Raw genomic sequence first — 22,952 nt, 5'->3', positions numbered from 1 at the left:
GGGATGTAACTGAAATCTGAGAAAACCCACATGGAAATGGGAAGCATGTGCCAACAGACCTGTCTGGAATCTGAATCTAGAATTATGGATTTGTCATACAGATTCACTAACCACTGTGCTACCACAGCAGCCAAAATTTTACCATGCAATTATATTTTAAATTAAGACTGGAGGCATGCTTTCTGATGACTGATACTGTAAATTACGCCTCCATTTTTAGTTTTTTCGTTCGATTAATTTCAGCAGCTTTCTGTATGGTTTTATTTTCTTCACCTATTCTTAATTGAAACTATTTTTACAAGCCAATGAAAAGTATAAGTAACAGTTTCCAGTTAAAGTAGTCTGTGTTTGCTTTTTTATTTAAAGAGTTCCTAGTCAGGCTTTTGTCCTATTCCAACCTGTCTTGTGTACGTAGCTGGTAGGAAACACTTTTTGGATCAATGAACTTCCATAGTGGAAATAAATACCCATTAACGGATCAAACTCTTCATTAAGATCAGATTTTAATCAATTTTCCTGCTTATCTTCTATTATTTCTAAATGAACTAGTTAAGGCAATTTGCAGCCATGAAACTGAATTCAATCACAGGGTATAGTCACAACACACTTGCACGTTCACACAAACACACAACCAATTCAGAATTGAATGCTAACTTAACAAAAGAATTATGCCTTTGGGATGCAGGAGGAAAACCCGAATACTCTGTTTAAAAAAAGCCACATAGAAAAGGAAAGGAATTTTGGACTTGTGGGGCAGTATAGCTTAAAATTAAAATTACAATATGATACTTAAAAGAGGAAAATAAATATGCACAATTATATAATTAAGATTACTCTATAATAAAAATACAATCTATGCAGTAAGTAACATGAAAATGAACTAATATAGTGGTACAAAAGCACTATCGAGCGTAGAAGAACACGTAACAATGCTGTTCTGGAACAAGCCGCACAAAGTCCTGCTTACAAATTGTAAAACATTGTAAAATTGAACAGACTATTATTTCATTTTGTAAAGCATGTTTACTCAGCAGTTATAAATCTATTCATTTTCTTGTCCCACTTTTCCCTTACTAGGTTTCAGGGCACTGGAGCCCTTCTTTGCCAACAAGAGTCAAAAGGCTAGAACGTCACAGCAGACTCGTACACACTCACTCACTTACTCACTCACACCAGATCCATTTAAAGCTGCCAATAGGATGTGGGTGGGTATGTTAGCTGCCCTTTTTATTGTTGTATTTTAAATATTGATTAGCATGATCCAAGTCATTTCAGCATAACACATTAAACATACTGATCCAAACCCAAGCAGCAGCACCACCACATAACCAGTCATTTGCTCTTGACGATAGAAATAGAAAGCAATGTAACTGGAATAGGGGGTAGATGGTACTGTAGAAGATCAAATTTGCATTTTCCTAATGCTTTAAGTATTTTCTTCTTATTGTTTTAGTGTCAAACAATGAACAGTATGAAAATGTAGCCCTACTGGTGTCACTTGGATCCTTTGCAGGTGTAATTTTGGCGCTTTTGGCATTCTTTGCAGTTCTTGTCTGGTAAGAAATGAATATTCCCAAGTTTAAAGTTTTACACAAAAACATTGTCACACATGCTTGGAATAGAGAAACTTATTCATTTTTTTCTCAAAAGTTGTTTTGCTTCAGATATAACACTGGTAGTTTATCACAAACTCTAAAGCATTTTTCTTTGTGTACTGATTTTAATCCTAAATAATATCGCCTTTAATTTCTACCAGTGTTGATGTTTATATAATTCAGTATTCATCTTAAAGAATTCTGTTATGTCAGCTTTATTTAACCGATATTTAGAATGCAGCAGGAGAATGAACTTTAACATGATAATAAGACCTGAAAATATTTGTCTGCTTAGTTTCTCACTAGAAAAAAAATATTAACACTGAGAGAAAAATGTCATAAGATTCTGTTTGCTGAATAACCTAAAGTATGAAATAAGTGAAATGAATAAATACTGTTTCTTCTACATTTTGTAAACATTAATTTTTGGGGTAATTATTTCCACTAGTTAGCTTTGATTTGTGTGAGGTAAATTTATGATAACTTGGTAACTGTTTTGTCTTTGTCCTAACTGTAAAGAAAAACTTATTTGAACTCATTTACTATATGTCTCTGTGTTGAATGTCCTAGGCATCATGTTCACTGTAGAAAAACATTATAAGTAATTTATTGTTGTTTGTAATTTATTTAGGTCAAAACACAAAGGAAAGAAGGAGGCGACAAAACAAGAAATTACCTCAATGATGAAGATGAAGTCTTTACAAGTTTAGCAGCTAAGTAAGAAATCTCTAATCACTGTAGTGCTCATAAGAATACTTTTAATTATGTCTACTGGGTATTTTGTATGCATCCAGGTCTGAACTATAAATTAAAATTCATTAATTTAATGTGCTTTGTTTATTCCACTCTGTTAAAATATCACACTTTTTCATTAGATTAAAATTAAATATGGTTCTCATTCATATGGATCACTCTTTAATACTTATTACCTGTGCTGATATTTTAATGAACTACAAGGTGTGGTAATATGGCTTTTGTTATGCCTTATAGCTGCATTTCCTTGTAATTAGTATGTGATCACTTAGTCCCTAGAATGACTGGATTTAGTGCTATTCATGCAATGTGCAAAAGAGCCAGCAGAAATGAATCAGTAGAAGCCCAAGCATATACAGTGGGATGCAAAAGTTTGGGCAACCTTGTTAATAGTCATTATTTTCCTGTATAAATCGTTGGTTGTTAGGATAAAAAATGTCAGTTAAATATATCATATAGGAGACACACACAGTGATATTTGAGAAGTGAAATGAATTTTATTGGATTTGCAGAAAGTGTGCAATAATTGTTCAAACAAAATCAGGCAGGTGCATAAATTTGGGCACCATAAAAAAGAAATGAAATCAATATTTAGTAGATCCGCCTTTTGCAGAAATTACAGCCTCTAAACGCTTCCTGTAGGTTCCAATGAGAGTCTGGATTGTGGTTGAAGGTATTTTGGACCATTCCTCTTTACAAAACATCTCTAGTTCATTCAGGTTTGATGGCTTCCGAGCATGGACAGCTCTCTTTAACTCACACCACAGATTTTCAATTATATTCAGGTCTGCGGACTGAGATGGCCATTCCAGAACGTTGTACTTGTTCCTCTGCATGAATGCCTTAGTGGATTTTGAGCAGTGTTTGGGTCATTGTCTTGTTAAAAGATCCAGGCCCGGCGCAGCTTCAGCTTTGTCACTGATTCCTGGACATTGGTCTCCAGAATCTGCTGATACTGAGTGGAATCCATGCATCCCTCAACTTTGACAAGATTCCCAGTCCCTGCACTGGCCACACAGCCCCACAGCATGATGGAACCACCACCATATTTTACTGTAGGTAGCAGGTGTTTTTCTTGGAATGCTGTGTTCTTTTTCCTCCATGCATAACGCCCTTGTTATGCCCAAATAACTCCATTTTAGTTTCATCAGTCCACAGCACCTTATTCCAAAATGAAGCTGGCTTGTCCAAATGTGCTTGAGCAGACCTCAAGCGGCTCTGTTTGTGCTTCCTCTTCATCACTCTCGCATACAGCATCTCCTTGTGTAAAGTGCGAATGGTTGAACGATGCACAGTGACTCCATCTGCTGCAAGATGATGTTGTAGGTCTTTGGTGCTGGTCTGTGGGTTGACTCTGACTGTTCTCACCATTCGTCGCTTCTGTCTATCCGAAATCTTTCTTGGTCTGCCACTTCGAGCCTTAACTTGAACTGAGCCTGTGGTCTTCCATTTCCTCAATATGTTCCTAACTGTGGAAACAGACAGCTTCAATCTCTGGGACAGCTTTCTGTATCTTTCCCTAAACCATGATGGTGAACAATCTTTGTCTTCAGGTCATTTGAGAGTTGTTTTGCGACCCCCATGTTGCTACTCTTCAGAGAACATTAAAGGAGGAGGGAAACTTACAATTGACCCCCTTAAATACTCTCATTTCTCATTATAGGATTCACCTGTGTATGTAGGTCAGGGGTCACTGAGCTTACCAAGCCAATTTGAGTTCCAATAATTAGTTCTAAAAGTTTTGGAATCAATAAAATGACAACGGTGCCCAAATTTATGCACCTGCCTGATTTTGTTTGAACAATTATTGCACACTTTCTGTAAATCCAATAAACTTCATTTCACTTCTCAAATATCACTTTGTGTGTCTCCTATATGATATATTTAACTGTCATTTTTTATCGTTTAACAACCAACGATTTATACAGGAAAATAATGACTATTAACAAGGTTGCCCAAACTTTTGCATCCCACTGTATGCTGTATGAGAAGGAATAATGACACAGCATGATAAAAAAAAAAAATATTAGTAGGCAATATCCGTCAACATGAAAGTGATGCAAATTGAGTAAAATAAAGACTAGGTGTATTGTTATGCTGTCTTTGATTCTCCAGACCATGTACTGTGCCTCCAATGCAAACTCCAATTAATGCCAAAAGAACACAGGAACACAAAGCCAAGCAGAAAATAAAAAACATAAGCGGTAAATTAGATTTAAAGTGAAAAAACATTTTACATAAAGAAAATACAATTTTATTTTTTAGCATGCTTCTTGAGGTCTAGATCATGAGGAAGCAGTACCTATCTAATCAACACTGGGTACTCATTAAGGGGCACCCGTCCTTTGCATGGTACTCCACACATACAGTTACACAATACAGAGAATAGAATCACTTGAGAGCCTTAGTGGATTTGTGATTTGCCACAGCTAGACAGTAAGCATAAGTAATTGAAGAACAGAATATTGGCTTACATAACACCTTAGCTGAAATACTGGAATACCATGTTGAATTTTTATTCCATTATCATAAAATAACAATAACAGAGAAGTACAGGAAAGAGCAATGAGAGCTGAACCTGTTCAGCTTAAAAGCACACATTTGGTACTTTTAAAAAGTTATTTTATTACAGTTGCACTGTGCTTTAATTTGCAATGAAAAAAACTGCACTCTTAAGTAAAACTATATTTCACAAAAAAAAGCACCTCTTTCCTAGTGGCTTACATTTGCAGCCAATAAGGCATAAAACAAACCTGCAACACAAAAGCCTTAAATCTTATCAAATATGTCCACACAGCATAATGATTCATGAAAGAAGGAATTTCAGTGTATGCTGTGCAAGTGACAATATTACTACTAGTTATTACTGTTATTTCATTCTCCATATAATCAATTTCTCAATTTGTGTGGGTATTTTTTTTATAATTTTAGCTTTAAAGCAATGTCGTGCTGAACAGCTACAGACATACATTTTGTTTCCAGATAACTTTGCACCACAATGCTTTCAGTTGGTAGTATCCTGCATGGGCTGCTGCTTACATGAACTCCACACACAACATTCACTGTGAGGAGAGAGGACATGAATATTTACCTCAGGAGATATACAGTGCCAAAAATCTTTGTAAAGAATTGTTTTCAATTTTTTTTTATTGTCATATTAACAATGCGAAAAGCTCATCCTGAAACTAGAACATTTTTGGCTTTGACGTGCTGCATTTTTAAGTATCAATAATTTTGTTTCACATTTCTTCTGTTGCCTGACTGGTTACAGCAGTTACATACAATTCATACAACATTTACACTATTAAAAATGAATAATAAAATCCCCTGGGAAACCACAAATCACCATAAAACTCACAGAAAGTACATCAAAAAGGATAAGGTTCTTTAGGTTTCTTTTAAAACTGGCCATTATCAAGGAGACCCAGAATGTTTGCAGAAGCTAGTTTCCAGATTTGAAAGCCAAGAGAACTGAACACACAGTCACCCATAGTGCACACACTTGTCCATAGGACAACCAAAGGTTTAGAAGACTACTAATACATTTAGAAATAAGAGTAGAATCTTAAACTGTAGACTCTGATTGGACTTTAGAGGATGACCAGAACACAGTGTCACAATAGTTCATAAAAGGCAATATAAATGCATGGAGCAATTTTTTTGCATCATGCTTAAGTTTAACGAGTGTAAGTCTTGATAAGCTCGATAGATGCTAAAAGTTTTAAAGACACAGGCAATAAGATTTTTAAATGTAAGCCTGAGAATTGTAACCAGTGAAGATGATTTAATCAAGCTACTACTAATATTGATGGGAGTAATACCAGACTATTTTGTCTGATAAAGAGTGGCCACTAGAATAACATACAATTTGCTGATATTCAGCTAGTAAGTCCTCCTTCAGCTTGATATCATACAAACATTTCTTGATTTGAGTTAATGCAGCACGATCAGTGGACGAGGTCTAGAGCTAAATCTGCGTGTTGCCCACCTAACAATGAAAAATGCCGTGCCGATACAGAATTTTACCCAGTGAGAGCAATTAGATCAAAAACAATATAAGACAATATAAACAATATAACAACATATTCTTTCTGTCCAGCAAAACAAGTCACAAACTAATCTAATAGAATACCAGAAAGTCCAGTGTCTGTCAGAAATTGCAATAATGTGTCTTTGTGAACAATATCGAAAGCAGCAGTCAGGTCAATCATAACAAAAAAAGTAAATGATCTTGTATCTACTAATATAAGAAGAGTACTAATGTTCCTTATAAATGCAGTCTCTGTACTGCAGAAGGCTTGAAATCCAGACTTAAAGTCTTGATATAACTCATTAGAATTTAAATAAGAGCGTAGCTGCAAAACAACAACATTCTCTAGCCCTTCGGAGATAAAACATTAGGTGATAATTGGATTGCCTTGCCGGATCAAAATTTGTTCTTTTAGAAGGAAGCTGTGTGCACGTGATTTTCTCAGCAGGTTTCACCACTCACTGTAGTGACCTGCAGCCCAGGGCTGAGCAGGTGCTGTACCAACTATCTCAGAACAGGTTTTTAACAAAGTGGTGAAAATAGTGGGCAAGGAGCTAGTAGGCAAATTCACCTCAGAGATAAGATAAGTGAACTTCAGCCGAACAAAACAACTTTTACTTCAAAATAGTACACTTTTAAAATAAATGTAGATGAGGAGATGACAGGTTAGGTTATGTTGTATAGTGGTTAAGGTGCTGAATTTTACATCATGTGGTTTCCCTTTCAGTCCTCACCTTTGAATCACTATTTGACTGTAGGTAAGATTACATATGATCCTATTTTGTCACTGTACTTGGAAAGCCCTTTTAGCTTTTATTTACTATAAAAAGGTACCATAAACCTAAAGAGAGGCTTGTTAAGTAGTGTTTGCAATAGAGGATGCAAACCATCATTTTAACTCCTCAAAGTGAACACAATCACCGATGGAAGGTGGGTAAAGGTAACTTTTGTGTGCATATTGCATATCTTTTTCACCCAGCAAAGTATATACATGTGATCCAGTAATTTGGCAGTTTAGCACCTTGGTAACTTAAGAAAATTGTGTAAATGTTAAGGGAATTGGAATTGATTGGGTTGAATAGTCTGTATTCACAAAAACATTTTCTTGAGTACAGGGGAACGAAGAGGCTAAAGACAAAAGAAGCTGCTTCATGGGTTACTTGTAGGAGTAATTATTTAATGGGAAGCTCCAGCACCCACTTCTAGACAAAATTGGGTCGTAATATGTAAATAATAAACACTTTTTTTAATCTTCTGTGTTCTGTATTTCAATGCCTGCACTTTCCACAATAACAATTAATTAATTTCAAACCATAAGTACAAAATGGCCCTATGGAACAAAAACTACATTACAGAATCTGCTAAAAATTTGAATGATAGTTTAAGTTGATAACAAAAATAAAAAAGTGTAGAAAGTAATTCTGAATCCTTGTTATGAGTTAAATTAGCCTCTGATTTGACTCACAATGCTACAGCAGTTCCCAATGAAACTTGTGAACCATACTGAAGACTATTCTCAGAAAAAAACAAATACAGTAAGTGAATTGGTACTTTGAAAAACAAAGAAAATAAAAATTAATCCAGCTTTTGAAGTGAAGTGAAAAATAAAAAAGTAAATACAAGGGATAAATAAAAACAACCACAAGATATGGCAGCAGTTGCAGAACTGGATCACTAGCTGCCTAGCACCCACCCAGCTGTGCAACAGATAGCCACTTATGTTGATGCTGGATCTGAAAGGCCAATTAAACTATGACACTTACAGTTTGAGAAAAGCAGGTTCAGAAAAAGGACTTCAAGACATAAGAAAAAGACTTGGGGCACATTCAGCAAGCAGCCCCAACTTGGCTGCAATACTGCCAAAAGAGGCTCTGTTATATAGAGATGAAGGGGTAAACACAGAGGTCTAGGAAGAGAAAGATGGAGTGAGAAAAGGATACCATAGACTACTGATTTGAAATCGTTTTGAGTAATGAAACTAAGGGGAAGCTAAACATCTAACAAATTCAACAGCAGTGATGAGCAATAGAAGACAATGCTACTGCTATGGCTATAAGACTAAGGTTTTATTAAGCTGTGTTAATGTATTCATTACATGGGACACAATGTGCGTCATATTTGTACAAGCATAGTACCGGCATTTTTATTACTATTATATCAAATTTTTCTCAAATAAATACAGTATATGCCAATACATAGTAGCAAAAATCTACACTGAAGAATTAAAAACATCAAAAACTAAAACACCCATTCCACACCACTGCATTTGCAGGAATGTTTAAACAAGCAACGGGATCAAAGTGATCTTACAGCCTTAAAAAAAAGAACTTCACAAAAATCTGTTAAGATAATAGATCCCATCACCTATTCATCTGATTTTGTACAAGTTGCAAAGTGGAATGCCTATTTGGAACAACAAAGCCAGATATACATTAATTCTTGCACCAGATAATGCAAGTAAAATAAAGTTAAAGAAGGATTCCCGAAAATTAAGGAATTTCTGACAAGTGGCAAAAGCTTATTTTCCAGCAGTTGTATCCAAAGAGAAAGTCTTTACTGGAAAGAGAGAGCAGCAATAGTTTGAATACTGCATTCATGCACAAAAGAGAAATAATTTACCAGTCACTATAGTTTTGTGATAAATATCTTCAAATATGTTCTCCTTTTTATTATTATTATTATTATTATTATTATTACCACACTTATTTTAACTTTACCTGTTTATTGTCTGGTATAAATCTTGTAATCGATATTTAACCCACTTCGTATTGTCCAAATGACTTAAAATTTTGCACACTTACTCACTTCCGATGAGAATACATGAATCAATAATCAGTTTCACTAATTGATCAAGTAATCCATGTTAATTAAGAAATTAAATTTTCATATGAAGAATAGTTCAAGATTTCATCAATAGATGGTGCTAGTAATGGATAGAAATATTAGAAGAAGGGGCCTGAGTTGCCTCGAAAGCTTGCATATTGTAATCTTTTTAGTTAGCCAATAAAAGGTGTTATTTTGCTTGGCTTTTCTCTAAATTCATAATGGCTAACACAGTACAACTAGGCTAGTACTAAAGGAACTGTTAAAATATTGATTACAAAAATATAATAAAACAAACACAAGGCTAAAAAGTTAAAAATAACATATATACAGTATATATAAAAAATACTTTTTAAAAACCACACTTATATTAAGTTTTTTGGTATAACATATCAGATTATCCATTTTCAATCGAGGGCACCTCACAAACACACAATCATATCTTGCTAAATCTGTAAAATTTAGCCTCACAATATACCTAAGGTTTTTTTGGGGTTTTCTTGGCAATCAACTTTTTATTGAGCAAAAATAAATTGACAGGAATAAACTGACATAACATACAAAGTAACCCAATCCACTCACTCCCACCCAGCCTGAGACAAGGGATTATTTAGAAAAAAAAATCAAGGAGTTGCAAGCTGAGATTTAAACAACTGAGCAGCAGCAGACGAAGATTCAATTGCATTACTGGAAGTACCATTAACCCGCCCTGCAGACAACTCCAAATGTATTAAATTGTAGAAAGAGGACTGACAGTTGTTGACAATAACGCATTTGGGTGTCTTCCAGCGGGAGGCAATAATAAGTTTGGCAGACAGAAAAACTTGCGCTCAGAGAATTTGAGCAGAACCCTAGAAAGGTCTAAAAGAAGAAAGATTTGAAGTAACAGAGGGATACTGCAGGAAAGAAAGGAAGACAGTAGGGGACATATCAAGTCAAGTCAGGGAGCATGCAATGGTACAGTGCGTTGCCACACCCACTGCACGACGAAACAACTCGGGATCCCAGTTTGCAACCCCCCAGGCAGACGCACGGTCCAGTCCTACCCTCCGAAAATGATCCTCTATCTGCCGCAGCCAGGTGTTACGTGGGCAACCCGTTGGCCTGGTCCAGCCACTCGGGTCTCCAACAATGAGGATCTTACGAATTGGTTCACCCTCTGAGAAACACGCCACATGGCTGTACTGCCGTAACTGACGCTCCCTCACAATGCAGATAATGTGCCTCATGCGGGACTCCATGAGCAACCGTTCATTCGTGACAAAATCAAACCAACGGTACCCAAAGATTTTCTGAAGAGACACAGTACCAAAGGAGTCCAGTCTTCATCTCAGGTCACTGGATAGCATCCATGTCTCACAACCATATAGCAAGACAGGAAGCACAAGGACTCTAAAGACTTGGACCTTCATCCTTTTGCATAGATATCGGGAGTGCCACACACCCCTTTCCAGCGACCTCATGACCCCCATGCTCTCCCAATCCGTCTACTGACTTCATAGGAAGAGTCACCAGAGACATGAATGCCACTGCCAAGGTAAGTAAACCTCTCAACAAGGTCAACACTCTCACCGCAAACAGGCACACTGCTGATGGCTGTGCCCAAGAGGTCATTAAAGGCCTGGATCTTGTTTTTTATCAGGACACTTGCAAGCCCAGACACTCAGACTCCTCGCTCAGTCTCTCGAGTGCCATGATCAGAGCCTTTATTGACTCCGTGAAGATCACAGCATCGTCAGCAAAGTCAAGATCCGTGAATCTTTCTTCACCAACAGATGTCTCACAGTCATTGGACCCCACGACCTTGCCCAACACCCAGTCCATACAAGCATTGAACAGAGTAGGAGCAGAACAGACCCCTGATGAACCCCAGAATCAACTGGGAAAAACACAGAGGTCCTGCCTCCACTCTGCTCATCACTCACAGTACCAGTGTACAGGCTGGCCATGATATCCAGCAACCTCAAGGGGATCCTGTGAACCCTCAGGATGTCTCACAGGGCAGCTCGATCAACTGAGTCGAACGCCTTGTGAAAATCGACAAAGGCTGCAAAGAAACTCTGCCGATATTCACGTTTGCACTCCATGAGAATCCTCAGTGCCAGGATGCGGTCGATGGTAAACTTCTTGGGCATAAAACCAGACTGTTCCGGTCGCTGGTAGGTGAGCAAGTGACCACGGATCTTATTGAGGACGACCCTAACAAGGACCTTACCCGGCACCGAGAGCAGTGTTATCCCCCTGTAATTGCTACAATCCAGGCGATCACCGTTCCCTTTCCAGATAGGGACGACAAGTCCTGTTTTCCAGTCAGTTGGAATGATGGCAGTCTCCCAAATGGAAGCAAATATTGCTTGCAATGCCAGGAGGTCAGCCTTACCACCAGCCTTGAGAAGTTTACCCCGGATACCACAGATCCCTGCAGCCTTTCCCCCCCCCTCAGCTTGTTCACCACCTGTGCAATCTCAGTGAGATTGGGTGGTTAACAGCTAATCGGATGATCAGCCTCAAGAACCGTGGGCCCAGAGATATCCAATGTCCTAGCCGGAGGATCAGCTTTGAAAAACTGCTCAAAGTAGCCTGCTCAGCGAGTCACAACTGCAGTGTCATCCGTAAGGACCGTTCCATCAGCTGCCCTGACTGCAACTCTCCAAGAAACAGATTCAGATGTGTGTAATGCTTCGATTCCTCTGTAAGCAGGATGTGGGTTGCTAGACCACCATGGTGTGTCACTTGCTCACAGATTCCTCTAACAAACGCCTTTTTATCTGCCCTCAGAGCCCTCGCAGCCGTCCTTTTCAGTTCACGGTACAGACCAGAGTGGCCATTGAGCCGTGCGCTGCAACTCCTCTCAATGATATCCAGGGTTCCCTGCGAGATGAAACACCTCCTTCTGGGAACACCGGTAACGCCAATACAACCCTCAGCAACCTTCAGGTTCTTGTCACAGAAGGTCTCCCACATCACATTAGGATCGGAAGTCGTATCCAAATCTGAAACTTCCTCACACAAACTGTGTGCAAACTCATTAGAAACAGCCTGGTCTGGTGCTGGTAGTTTGGGTTTCTAGAACAAAGCCTTACAATGGAGAGAACTGTGTCCCATGAAAGAGGGAGAGGAGAAAGGTCTTTGGACCAGAGAGAAATCAAGGGTAGAGGTTTATAGGATGTGATGCAAAGTAAAGAGTAGAGGATAGAGACAGGTTTTTTCTTGGGAGGAAAAGAACAAAACAAAGCATATAATGAGTGATTTGGTTGGGGGATAGTCAGGGAAATTAGTTTTTGAAAAACTGTTGCATATACAGTACTGTATCCTGTTTACATATCTGTAATCATTAAATCCACCTTTATTTTGCATTGCACTATTAAAAGTATATTAAATTGCAAAGTGATTTAGAAACCAGTATGGAGTGTGAACAATAATGCCATGTACAATTTGCATTGAAATGTGGAAGTACTGTAGATTATTCTTTCCTATAACTCTGTAGATGTTCAAATCCTTATACTATACGTATATGCCAGGATCTGAACCAATACAGAAATAGAACAATTTATGACATAAGATTCGTGAGTCATTACCTTAAAGTGTATTTTTGAAAAAAATGATGAACTGAACTATCTACGGCAGTGGACCATCACAGAGGCAGCAATCATTACAGCATGTATTATTAATGGTACATCAAGGAAAATGGAACATTTCTTTGTCTACTGAGCTACTTTAAGGTATTCATGTTGACAGTTGTTAATGCATGGATAAAATGTGTATTATGAGGCATCTTTTCATGCAAAGCTAACTTGCTTTCAGTTAGTGTTTATTTGATTTTAATACTTCTAAATGGTCCCATTCTTTTATGGACACCTATATATACTGTATTAATTCATCTATAACTTTACCCTGCTTATTTCATTTCAGGATGACAGGTAGTCTTGGTAGCATCAGGTGCAAAGATGATCATATAATAACAGGGCAAAATCTTGTTAAATTTGTGCATACAAGGCAAATTACATGTTATCAACTAACTTAATGTGCATATTTCTGGATGTGGGATGACACCAGAGTAACATTTAAAAAAAATCACATAGATATGGAAAGCAACTAAGGAAATGCAACACAGAGAATACTAGGGCCAGAATTACATTTCAGTTCTCTGAAAGCTGTGAAACAGTTTCAACTTTACCTTTGTGCCACATTAAGGTCTATTTATTCATTTGTTGTATTGGGCTCTTACAACACCTAATGGTGGAAATGTAAGTGATTTTACATTAAACTAAACAAGTGTTGTCATTCAGACGTTACCCGAATGTGCCGTTCTATTAATTAGTTAAGCATCCGTCTATCCAGTCACATGGGAGGGTGAAGCCTATTCTGTGGCTTCAAACACAAAGCAGGACTCAAGCTTCGGTGAGTCACTAATCCTTAATGTTGCCTTCTCATTAGTATAACAGAGTACACAGTTACCTTAATAATATGCACATCTTTGTACATATGATTCCACATATTGCAGTTACAAATGCCCCAGGTGTATACATGTAATAGAGAAACTATGATTTTTGAATATCACATATACTGGTTATTTTGCTTTATGTATTTTCTGCTATTTGTTTTTAATTTGACTTTAACCTGTCTTATGGGGTCATTACCTTAACCAGCATCAGCAAACATTTTATTCTTTAGAACAAGAAAAAAATAATTTTTAAGTTAACAGCTCCAGGCTGCTTAGTCAGTGGTACTGTGAGCACAGTAACAGTAACATAATAAAACTTGAACTGATAACTAATCTGAATACATGGAAAACCATTTTATTGTACTGTTAGTAAATGGTTGTCTATTTCATCTCCACCACTGACATATAATGTGAAAGTGAATCATCAACAGAAATTTGAAAACAAATCTAATATACAGTACTAGTGAAGCAGCTTGGGGTGGGCTTTTATTTAGAAAGGTGCAATATAAAACAAAGTTATTTCTAAGTCCATAGCCCATTTAGCTGGCAAGGAATATAAACAATGCAATTCCAGGTTGAAAAGTATGTTGCCAAGACTTGCTGGAGACAAACAAATACTGCACAAGAGTGATCTACTATTTACAGTAGAATACATCATGATACTGGGTATAGCTGTCTTATCTCTTTCCAGCCTATTAAGCACACCTGACATTATGTTAGACCATTTACCTCACATAATGTCAGGTGTAATGAGGCAAAAATCCATTTTTAAAAAAGTCCCCCTTTTCTAAGTATACGAGAGTGTCACAAAAAATGTCGTTTTTCGAAATGTTAAAATGCTCCCTGGCCTAGAAGTGGAAGATGCACGATTGTAATATTACATTAATTGGACTTTTTTCTGTTTTGTGTTGCAGAGAGAGAAGAGCTTATGTGTTCAGAGGTCAATCCTTCAAGGTATCTCCACACAGAATGTCTAGCACTGCCAAGAAAGACATTTTAACAGCAAAGAGCCTTAAGAAAAATATCATGAAGCTAATGGCATGTTTTACATTAAGTTGTTATTTGTTGTACAGTATGTTTAACTCTGACACATGTTGAGAGCACTTTGACTCAGGTGCTATGATTGTTTAAACTTTGCCAGTACCAGCAGTTGACATATTATGTTTGGCTTTCCATTACTACACCTTTCTTATGCTGATATACACTTTAAACGATTCACAACACACATCATTACCACACTACTTCCAGTATGACAAAACAGGTTTAACAACAGTAAAGATCAGAACAGTGGAATAGTTTAATTTTGGGACAACTTACCTGTCAGGATGAAATAACATACAAAGTAATTTTATGATCAGGACAATTAAGTACCCACTTTAAAATGTATGAATGAAGCAAATTGTTTAGCCTGACATTATTGAATGTTTAAATACGAGCACACACAGAATACCTTACACAAAGAATAACATATACTGTACCCTTATCGGTTAAGACGAAAATGTTCTTTAAAATTTTGCATTTTTTAAAACACATTGTCTAATTTAGAGACTTATGAATAGAATACCAATTTAATGTCATGGCTGAAACTTGAAAAAGCAAATGGACACTAAAACATTTAAAATTGAGTTTTATATTTCTGGAAATCAATGAATTTTAGGTTGCACAGATTTTCTTTTTTTTGTCTTTGTTTACTACCAAAAATATACATTCCTTTATATAACAACCAAACCCCCCCCCCCCCCCACCAAAAAAAAAACCTGATATAACTTGTTCTTAGTCATGATTCTAAGTGTACTGTATTGTGTAAGGATGTGCACTGGGAATTCTCATTTTTCTTTCCCATGTCAAGCTAACGTCACAATATGCAAGCATGTTACCTCACCTCAGACCTGAGAAATATGGTGTAGTCCCTACTTCCTAATTTGTAAAAATGTCTCACTCACTGTTCCATTGTTGCCGGTCATCTGTTGCAAAATTTGAATGTAAATATTGAATAAGAAAATGCTGTTTAGGCCCATGTAGCTTTCCAGTTTGTATTGGTTTTACTAAGATAGCTTAAAGACTTAAAAACCTCTAAGTCATCAGATTTTATTTAAAAATTCTCTTTGTTCTTCATAAACATGCCATCATGTTTAGATGATTATAATGTGTATAAGAGTTTGGTTTTTAGTTTTTAATGCATGCTACAGAAAAACCGGGAAAAAAAATGAGGCACCTCAATAATACACACGTGTAGAATGTGCATTGTGAACTGCTCCTGTCTAATTAACAAAAATATTTATTTGCAGTACTATTAAGTGTTTATAATATTACACTTAACAGATTTGGCTGAAAAAGCAGCCAATGAGTTTTTATTTTATTTTTTTTATCAATAGTGTCTGTACACACTCTGTATATCCTGTGTATAAGGGATGGGTTGAACACTTTCTAGTGTTCACAGGTGGTATACTGTATCAAAAAAACAAAATCAAACTTCAGTTCTTGCCATAAAATTTGTGTCTAACCGATGAATGGCAGGAAGGTTGGTTCTTGTGAAAAGAGTATTGTCTGCACTGTTAGTGCAATGTTCAAAACACAAACAGAAAGGAAAATCATTAAAAAAAAATATCCATTCAGTATCAGATCACGGTTTATGAGGATAACCATCATTCTGCTACAAAAGTGATGGTGTCAGGTGGAAGTTGCAGAACCAGAACTTTTCTACAAATATTAACTGTTAGATGTTCACAGCAAATAGCAATATATTTCGAATCACAGGGAGTGCAGCCAAATTTTTTATTTAGTATTTTGAGTTCTAAGCAGGTGCTATTTATTGATCCATTTATAATCATAATACACTATATATATATATATATATATATATATATATATATATATATATAATTATATGGAACATTACTGCTGTATTACAATCTATATTTACTTATGCAAATATTTAGTCTAATCCATGTATAATCCATGTACAGTTGGGATTACAGGGCATTATGTACAGGTTAGTAAGGAGTTAACTATAAAACAAAAAAGAGAGTATCTTCAGATTATAAAAAAAATATTTAGCAAATCACCACAACAGGGTGCCAGAAGGTTTCTTAGTATGTTAGTGTCATTTGCACAGACATCAAACATTCAGTTTTTGAAGATCAATTCATTGGTTACCCCACATTTTGAAAAGATAGGAGTTGCTTCACTGTGATTAAACAAAGAAGTAATACTGAAGGAACATTTTCCAGTCATTCCCCAAGGCAGAGGACAAGCGGTAGAGTACTGAATACATAAACAGAAACTGGAGTTATGTTTGATTCTTTAATCAGATCATTTTGAGAGTCACACCCTTGTAAGACTGCGTTCAAACAAACTGAGCATCAGGTGAAACCCTGCAAAGTGCTGTAGGACTTGTATTGCTGTTCGAGTGGGGACAAATGTGGCTGTAACATTACAGATAAAAGGAACTTTTTCAGTTGAAGGTGCATAGCCTTACGTTACTGCTTATTGGTACGCACAATCGTTTATGTCTGTCTCCATCCAGACATGCCAGTGGGATTAAAATTAGTCTGAATAGTAAAAACCTGTTATTGCAGTTAGTTTATTAAAGTTTGTTGTTTACTCAAACTATACAAAATGTTTTCCAGTTGGCAGAGTTATTTTCTTCAAGTTACATATTTAAAAGTTAATGTTACTTTGGGATCTGTAGGAGCAACTGTAATGAAGTTGTTATAACGATTAGTTGGTAGAGAATTATATGAATTTCTATATAAAACCAGCCCATTAATTTCATGTAGTACTTAATAAAGATGTACTGTATATCTGGGCTGTGCATGGATGATTTAAGTTTAAATTTGGATCACCTGTAGGGTGGTATCACACTTAGGCTAAGGATTAATTTGCACAGTGTTTTAAAAGTATTTTTCTATATCAGTTTCAAACTCACTTAATCCAATTCAGAGCTGTGGATCTGTTATTCTAATTATACATAAAAATGAATTGTGCATAACTGAGTTTCCAAATAGTAAAGACTAACAGGAGCTCCACAATGACAAGACATATATAAAGAGTGTTTCCAGTATCATTTTTTTATGATGAAGGCTAGATTGGTGTTTTGTTTTTTTTAATGGATGGAGGAAACTGTCCCAGGTGAACAGATATTTTATACTCAGGCTTACTTAAGTAAAATTAGTTTTTAACCCATGTAACATTAGACTTAACCTGAAATTTCATTTCTGGGTAGAAAGGCAAACAGCTTATATAGATATGATTTAAAAAAGCTTGTATGTGTTTTTGTTAATGGTTATGACACAAGTACACACTGCAAATATAGACTCTGTATTCTTACGTGTCAATAATCTATACACGAGTATGCAAGAAAAAAAAGAAGCAATAATTTAAACATTAATGAATAAAGCTGATGAGCTACACCAGAATTGACAGACCTGCCTCATAGCTTGAGGAACACACATCAGATATAGGCAAGGACACTATTTGGAATTTATTTGTTCTCCTGCATCTACATAAATGGATGGGTTACACACCCCAAATACATTTAATTTAGGATAATCAGCAGCTATAAATTAGCCTGTTGTGAATCCTTGTGGATGTGCGAGTGTGCTGTGTTAATAGCTTGCACCTCATATGGGAATATTCCCTACCTTGCATTTGATGCTGTTGGTTAATTGTGGGTCTGTATCTGAATATCAGGCAATTATTTTACATTTGTGGAGAAAAGTGTCTGACCAGAGACAAGTAAAAGCACTGTTTCTAATTTAGTGAAGAGATGGACAGAAACTAATTTGTGGCAGACAATGAACCCATTTTTTCCTTTGCAGTGTGTAGTTACAATACAACAGAACATAGCAGCATTGCAGTTCTAGGATCAATAAGACGTCTTTCACCCCTGCTAGTTGATTAATTTGTCAATAAGTCTTATACAATGCATGTTTGGAATATTTTGTTGTGGGATGATGGCAGTTCCAACATCTCCAGGAACAGGGAGTACTGTACTTTAATAGTTAAAAAAAGCACAAACCATACAGTACTATCTATTTAATTTATCAGTGTAACAGATGTTACTGCTGGTTATACATTCCCACTATAAACATTACACCTTAATGACAGATTAAACAGATACAGGCTACATTTTAGGGTACCTCCATATAAAGTATATGTTATATCATTCACATATTTATTAATTCATTTGTTTATTTACCAGACCTGCTTACTTTAACTCCTGGAAAAAGTATGTATTTACTGACAGCATATTGACAAAAATGTATCATCTTTTTAAAAGTAAATTGTCAAAATATTCATAGCCGAACTTTATTTAAGTGTGTTTTTAACTTGGCACCGTCCAATAAATGTTGCCTCCCTTGAGGCTGTTTTCTGTGTACTTGGCAGTCTCAGTTAGGCCCTTTTGTTTCCTTACTCCTTTTATGGTTCAAAGCAACGTTGCCCTTTTTCTGTTCTCTGCATTCATGTTGTGTGTTTTGTCCAAATTTTTCATGAACCCTAAACACTGAATCATAGTGGGGGGTTTACTTAGTGTATATAGCTAGAACAACCAGACATAGATAGACACATTGTTTAAATGAAATGCTCATTCTTCAGAATGTATTCTGGTCAAGCTCATTTTGAGGCTTCCTGATCTACCACAGACCATGTTGGTTTATCTTTCTGTTATGTTCATAGCTGAGCATAAGAGTGAAATTTAAATATTTTATTTTTTCAACTGATAAAGTAAATGTAGCTTAATTGCATAGCAGACATGTTTATAAATTTGTACATATCTAAACAAAAGTGCATGTATGTTGGGAATATACCTTCCAGTTAATGTTTTATAGATGCTAGTATAACAAGATTGTTTTCACTCGTGGCATTCTGGCAGATGTGTATTTTAAAGTGTTCGAATTGAATTCCTTTCTTAATGTCAACTTTTTTACATGGAGAATGGTTATTTTTTGTACGAGACCTTTTTTTTAATTTTCAAGCATCTCCAAATGCAGGAAATAGTGCCCTCCAAAAGATAATTGTTATCATAGTGTTTGGTGTGGAAAGTGGATTACAGATGGAGGCCATATTTTAAAGGCATTGAAATTATGCTTCTCTTTCAAATGGTCTTAGCTTATAGGTGTATTTGTCTTATTAAGGATGAGGCATACTCCTTCCTAAATGTTGTTTTTTATTCCATCTGTATTTCTCTCTCCATGTTAAATGTATTGGGCTGTTATAGTGAGCCCAAGTGTTGTCCTGTTGTTTTCTTTATATTTTTTGAATGCCATTCGATCAGATCAGTATTTCTTGCTGGAATAGGTTTCTTCTGTAATGTTTTACAGAAGAGTGCAAAATTAGTAAGGGGAATAAAAGAATTTTGTCCTTCCCCTATTCTTTAACATATTATTCTGAAAATGTTAAAAAAAAACAAAAATACTGGCTCCTTGTTGTTCTTTCTTGTTACACTTCTGTGATTAAGCTTTTCTTCTTGACTGTATTTTGCTGCTATTTCATACACTTTGATGTGAGATTTCTTTTTAGGCTGCTGCCAATCATTTCAGATGAACAATAGAAGGTACAAAAAAAAAACACTACAGAAATTAGCGAGTTGGAGTTGTTACATAGGTATGGGTCAGACATTAGAAAGCAACTGAATTTCATATAGAAAACGGAATAATGCAATCAGAGGTATTACAAGACTATGGAAAACACAGCACTGTGCGTCAGATCATTGCAAGTCTGACAAATGCACAATGGCACACTGTGCTATTCAACTTTCTTTTATTACAATGATGATGACCCTTGAGATCAGCTGCATGTGAATACTGTTAATTCTAATTTGTCAAAAGGTAATTTACATCCATATTTTGTCCTAAAAGGAAATTAGATTAAACAATTATATTTCTCTAAGATGAATTACTTACTCTTGTAGCTTACAAGTTTTATTTCAGTTATATTGTAATAGAATAATTCTTGAATGCACTTAATGTCTTTTCACCAGCATTCAGCACTTCATTTTATTAAAATATGATGTTCTTTTGTTATGTTGTAGCAAATCTATTATTGAAATATGAATGGTTTCATAATTTAAAAGAGTGATAAATTGACCACCATTTGTAATTGCTTCCCAGCATAATTCTGGCTGGATGGTGTGTGTATGAGCACCAGAAGTTTTTGAGAAACAAGACCATTTACAAATTTCACAGAGCTATGGTGTACCCTCTGTTCAAACTTCTACACACAAAGCTTTTTTCTCTGTCCCAAAACCATGCAAGTTAAGATTAACATTAAGATTTAACATTCACATAAACAAGAAATTAGTAAACAAAGATCTGATTTTTTGTTTTTAATCTGACTTGTAGTCAATTAATTAAACCAATGAAAACAACCTGCTAAAATGTAATTTTTCAGCATGAATTCCCGTATACCGTCAGAGAAACCTTTTCATTCTGGCTTATTTTCAGTCCATAAAAAGACAGAAGTTGTACTTTTGACCATGTAACCAATGACTGTTTGGTTAATTGTGGTCCAGGGGAATTCTTTCAGTTGGCCCTGCAGATGATTCAGAAATGACACATACAGAGACACTTGTAACCAAACTGGTTTAAAGATGTTTCCTTTTTTATCCCAAAACTCAGAGATCAATTAGTATAGATGGCATTGTCTAACCCAAAGCAGTCATTCATATCTGTGAATGGCCCTGGCTTGAAAAACTCTGTTCACCCTTAAAAAAGAGAATTTACAGCATTCATCTCTGAACTCACTAACTGATTCTGATAACAGCAAAAACACACCACAGCTACAAAGAAAAGAATATTCTGAAAATGTTTGATCCCACCACACCAATTACTGCAATAGCTTCAATGGCTGCTGGTCTTCCAGTTAACTTGATTCACAAATACAATCAAATCTGTTGTTTGTGGAGAATGATTCATTTTTGTTTCAAGGTAACTTGACAGTAATATGTTGTTGAGTAAAAAGTAGTTGATTAGCAACTAAAAGGGTTTAATAATGACCCTCCATTAAAAATTGATGTCTTTATGTCTCCAATATAGAGACTGGGGTTGAATAGTTGTCTTTTTTGAAAGATCCTTCACTTATGATAATTTGTTTTCATGGGTTTAAAACACCAGGGTAGTGTGGATCAAAGACATAAATAGGCAGTAATGTCTGCATTTTTAAATAAAAATGTAGTAGTAGTGTGGACACAGCTGAAGTGGGCATCTGGGTAAAAGTGGAGCAGTCTTGTGACAAGGAGATAACTGGCATCAGGGAAATTCCATGAAAATACTTGGAATTAGTTGTTGACTAAAGGAAAAATCAAACCGACCTTCTTTAGCTTGCTATTGCCTCAACCTTCATCCAAAAAATATATATAATTAATGAATAGACGGCCAAATTCCGACTTTTGACTTCACTTCAGTTTGAAGTATATGTACAGTTCATGTTTAAGGTCTCACTTTAGTAAACCCAGAAAACTCTGCTTATCATGTTAAACAATACCACAGCCAGCAGCCAAAGGACCAGCACCAAGGAACACTAGACTATGTAATGTTTCTGACATGTCTTTTGTAAACCTTCTACAGAAAAGCTCTATATGCTGGAGTGTTGAGTTTGATTAGCTGGAAATAAGAAATCAGGGTTTTTAAACATACTGTCAAAGCAATGTTCAAGTAATCTATTTTTCTATGCTGTAAACTTTTGGTGTTTCTGTTCTCTAACAATTTTGTAAGGTAAAATGTCAATAACTGCATTTTGTTTTTATCAATGCAGTGATGAAAATACTGTACTTAAGTACTCCTTTAAAAGAAAATCTGCTAGTCTGAATAAAATCTTCACTTTGTCCAACTGTATTGTGTTTTTGTATCATCTGACTGATTGAAAATGTAATGTTACAGTTGCTAACTGAACAGCATAAAAAGAAATGGCACTTACTGTATATTGCATCATATGCAAAAATATGCAACGAATAAGCTGATTATTGTTACTTTGGACTATCTGTATGTTCATCAAATAAAAGTTATTTGAATTCACAGAATTGGTACATGTTTCATTCTAGTGTTTTGTCTTGATTTCAATAAATTCAATAAATTGAATAAACGTCTGCAGGCACAAGGGTGATTCTCTTAAGAGAGGAGGGATTAATTTCTGCATTTCTTCTAATTTCAAGGCTGATAAAACTGAACTCTTAAAAACGTTTACATTTCTAATCGCCATTGTATTTGCTTCTTAAGAGGTGTAAGGAAGAAGTTTACAATTTTCAAGACAGATCCCCTGAATTCATTACAGTGGGGCAGCATTTCTGCTTCAAACCTCTTTGGGCCCA

General features: G+C 35.8%; 1 protein-coding gene across 1 annotated transcript in view; it reads left to right on the top strand.

Moving 5' to 3' along the window:
• The window catches only part of il11ra (interleukin 11 receptor, alpha), a 190,222-nt gene extending 167,558 nt beyond the window's left edge, over window positions 1-22,664 (top strand). Inside the window, exons 10-12 of the mRNA XM_039759653.1 lie at window positions 1,454-1,556; window positions 2,227-2,312; window positions 14,560-22,664. Coding sequence (XP_039615587.1) covers window positions 1,454-1,556; window positions 2,227-2,305 — 182 coding nt within the window. The 3' untranslated portion in view covers window positions 2,306-2,312; window positions 14,560-22,664. The remainder of the gene's footprint in view (window positions 1-1,453; window positions 1,557-2,226; window positions 2,313-14,559) is intronic.
• The last annotated feature ends 288 nt before the right edge of the window (window positions 22,665-22,952 follow it).

Source organism: Polypterus senegalus, chromosome 7, assembly GCF_016835505.1.
Source record: "Polypterus senegalus isolate Bchr_013 chromosome 7, ASM1683550v1, whole genome shotgun sequence".
Classification (NCBI taxonomy): domain Eukaryota; kingdom Metazoa; phylum Chordata; class Cladistia; order Polypteriformes; family Polypteridae; genus Polypterus; species Polypterus senegalus.
The sequence above is the reverse complement of the archived record's forward strand: the minus strand, read 5'-3'. Positions and strand labels throughout refer to the sequence as shown.